This window comes from Sturnira hondurensis, unplaced genomic scaffold (genome assembly GCF_014824575.4).
Source record: "Sturnira hondurensis isolate 20B ecotype Veracruz unplaced genomic scaffold, ASM1482457v3 Scaffold0022566, whole genome shotgun sequence".
Classification (NCBI taxonomy): domain Eukaryota; kingdom Metazoa; phylum Chordata; class Mammalia; order Chiroptera; family Phyllostomidae; genus Sturnira; species Sturnira hondurensis.
Window position 1 is genome coordinate 14,439,251 of NW_028095197.1, and position 2,937 is coordinate 14,442,187.

General features: G+C 39.5%; 1 protein-coding gene across 1 annotated transcript; it reads right to left on the reverse strand.

The window, feature by feature from the left end:
- Window positions 1-229: 229 nt before the first annotated feature.
- On the reverse strand, window positions 230-1,280 carry LOC118979860 (olfactory receptor 13C4-like; the record flags this gene model as incomplete). Its single annotated transcript, XM_037036151.1, is given in 3 exon segments — window positions 230-456; window positions 679-793; window positions 795-1,280. Coding segments are annotated over 3 exon segments (828 nt in total), but the record flags the coding sequence as incomplete, so codon positions are not given.
- Between the last annotated feature and the right edge of the window lie 1,657 nt (window positions 1,281-2,937).

The following is a 2,937-nucleotide window of genomic DNA, read 5'->3' on the forward strand; positions in this document are numbered from 1 at the left end:
GATATCAGCAGGGTAGGAATATAAAGGAATTCATTGTCTTTGTGAGATATGAATCGGAACCTATTAGATCTGACTTTATAACAGATGACTCTTCTCAGTAATTGAAGCTAAGCTAAGCAAGTGAAGACAAAAATAGAAACTTCTCTGTATAATTTTACTTTTGCTTTCCACAAGAAGTTCCTCGATGATTGACCAAAGATGCCATTTGTGTTCTTAATACATTAAAGACTCACATTTTCATTTTGGTCTTATGGTTAACAGCTTTACAGTTCAGCAAATATTTCACAGCAGGTTTTATATCTTTATTTCTCAAGCTATAGATTATAGGATTTAGCATGGGGGTCACTACCCCATAGAACATGAAAACAAGCCCCTCCATAGCTTGCAGATTGTCATTTTCAAGGAGGTTTTGGGACTTGGGTTTGGCATACATAAAGAAGATGGTGCCGGCCCTGGCTGGTGTAGCTCAGTGGATTGAGCACAGGCCTGCGAACCAGAGGATCGCGGTTCAATTCCCAGTCAGGGCACATGCCTGGGTTGCAGGCCAGTTCCCTGCAGGCCAACTCCCAGCAGGGGATGCACGAAAGGCAACCATACATTGATGTTTCTCTCCCTCTCTCCTTCCCCTCTAAAGATACATAAATAAATAAAATCTTAAAAAAAAAAAGAAGATGGTGCCGTAAAATATGATCACCACAGTCAGATGTGCTGAGCAGGTGGAAAAGGCCTCCCATCTCCCTGTGGCTGAGCTCATTCTTAAGATGGTGTAGATAATGAACATGGAGGAGAAGAAAAATGACCAACAATAGAAGAACCAGGAATGCCATATTTGACACTGCTGGGGTAACAATATTGAGAGATGTATCAGCACAAGCCAGCTTAAGGACAGCTAATATTTCACAAGTGAAGTGATTGATAATGTTATTCACACAGAAAGGCAATTGCATGGCAAGAGATATTTGCATATCTCTTGTGCAATCAAGAGTTGATTCCGCCAGAGAGCCGTGACACAGAAGCCGCCTTGCTTCTGCCACCTTGCTCATGATGATGGGGTATCTCAGAGGATTACAGACGGCCACACAGTGGTCAAATGCCATCATGCTGAGGAGCAAACACTCTGTTGACCCCACTGAAAATCCAAAGAACATCTGTACTATGCATTCAGAGGAGGAAATGTTCCTTTTCTTTGAGATTAAGCTCACCAAAGTTGAGGAAACAGAGGAGGATGTGTAACAGATATCTGGGAGAGGGAGGTTGCCCAGGAAGAAGTACATGGGGGAATGGAGACATAAGCATTACTCTAGGTTGAGATAGAGTGTTTTCTTTGATTTCTGTCATCTTCTTCTAACATATGTTGTCTGCCACAGTTTGTGCCTAGAATACAGTGATAATGGGATGTGGAGAGTTTCTGTGTCCCAGTACCTGATGTGTTCAGATCTTCCTGGGAGCTGAAGCAAATTCAGAAGCAAACTCTTCTCCTGTTGACGACATCCTGAGTTTAGTTTTCTAAAAGACCTTAGCATAATTAGACAACAAATCCGATTTCTTCACTTAGCCAGGTTCAGTGAGAGAGTGGTGGGGAAAGCAAAAGACAACTCAGCAAAGACAAAAATGTTGATTTGATGTTGAATAGAAATTTTCAGAAAGGTAAAGCCAGTTTTATTTTTATGAATATTTGTTTACCTGGCATTTTGTATATCCTTTTAGTCAGTTAAACCGTGTGTTTATATAGGGCTGACATTTGATGATAGTACATTGAACCACATATACTACAATTTAACATCAGCTCAAAGCTCAAGTTAGTTGTGGGTCTCACAGTCACAGCCCACTCTGACTCTTTTGCTAGTCCCTATTAGAAGGCCAGTATGTAGATCAACTATGCAGGTATATGATGGAGACGTATGAAGACCCATAGTCACTCTTCACTGGTTTTATTCTGTGACTTCTGAGTTACCTGTAACTTATTTTAGTGAACCTGAGAAAACTATTAATGGTTAAGTATATTTGTGTGGGTAGCACTATACACTTTACAAAAGTATTATTCTTCTCACTATCCCTATTTTTTTCAAATGTGGAAGAGAGATGGGCCAAAGTTATCTAGCTTATCAGTAGAAGGTAGAGTTCGACTCAGATCTTTGCCAATGAATTCTACAGCTCTTTGGGCTATAAAACCAAAAGTTATACTGTTTTCTCACCAACTACTATACAGAATTTGGGGGCTGGGTGGAATAATTAAAAAATAAACTATTTCAGTCTATCAAACTTTTCACATGTATACAAATTACCTGGGGGTCTTGTTAAAATGAAGATTGTCTTTAAGTGGGTTGGGGCAGAGCCTGTGATTCTGAATTTCTAATAAGCTCCCAGGCCATGCTGAAGGAGCTAGTATAGGGCCAGATTGTCAGTCCTCAGTGGGCACACTATCCAGATGTTTCTGATACAAATAGATGCTCTTTTGTTTTGTTATATAGACTAGCTTAACAACCTAGTGACTAAAAGCATACTTCTGTCATGTTTTCCAGAGAAACCCATGGCTGTTCAGTACAATTCAGAAAAGTGATAATATTAAAAGATAAATTGTATAAAAGCAGGATAAACTTCTGCTGGACTACTATAATATGTATAGCATATTGCTAAGAGACTAACCTTAACCCATTCCTGTTCCAAGCTGAGTAAGGAAAATAAAAGTATAACACAACATGGCCGTCATCAAAAAGTATACAATTCAGCAAGGAAAACAGCAAAACTACACATGAAATAATTTGATATAGAATATATTTACACTGTGTGACCAGACTGAATATTATAAGTATTTCCAGGAGGATGAGGTTAATAAGAAATAAACAGGTCAAGAGAGAGTTCTGGAAGAATCTCTACGTAGGCTGGATCTGCAAGCATGGAAAGGATGAGGCAGGTTGGAAAGAGAAGAGGAGCAGA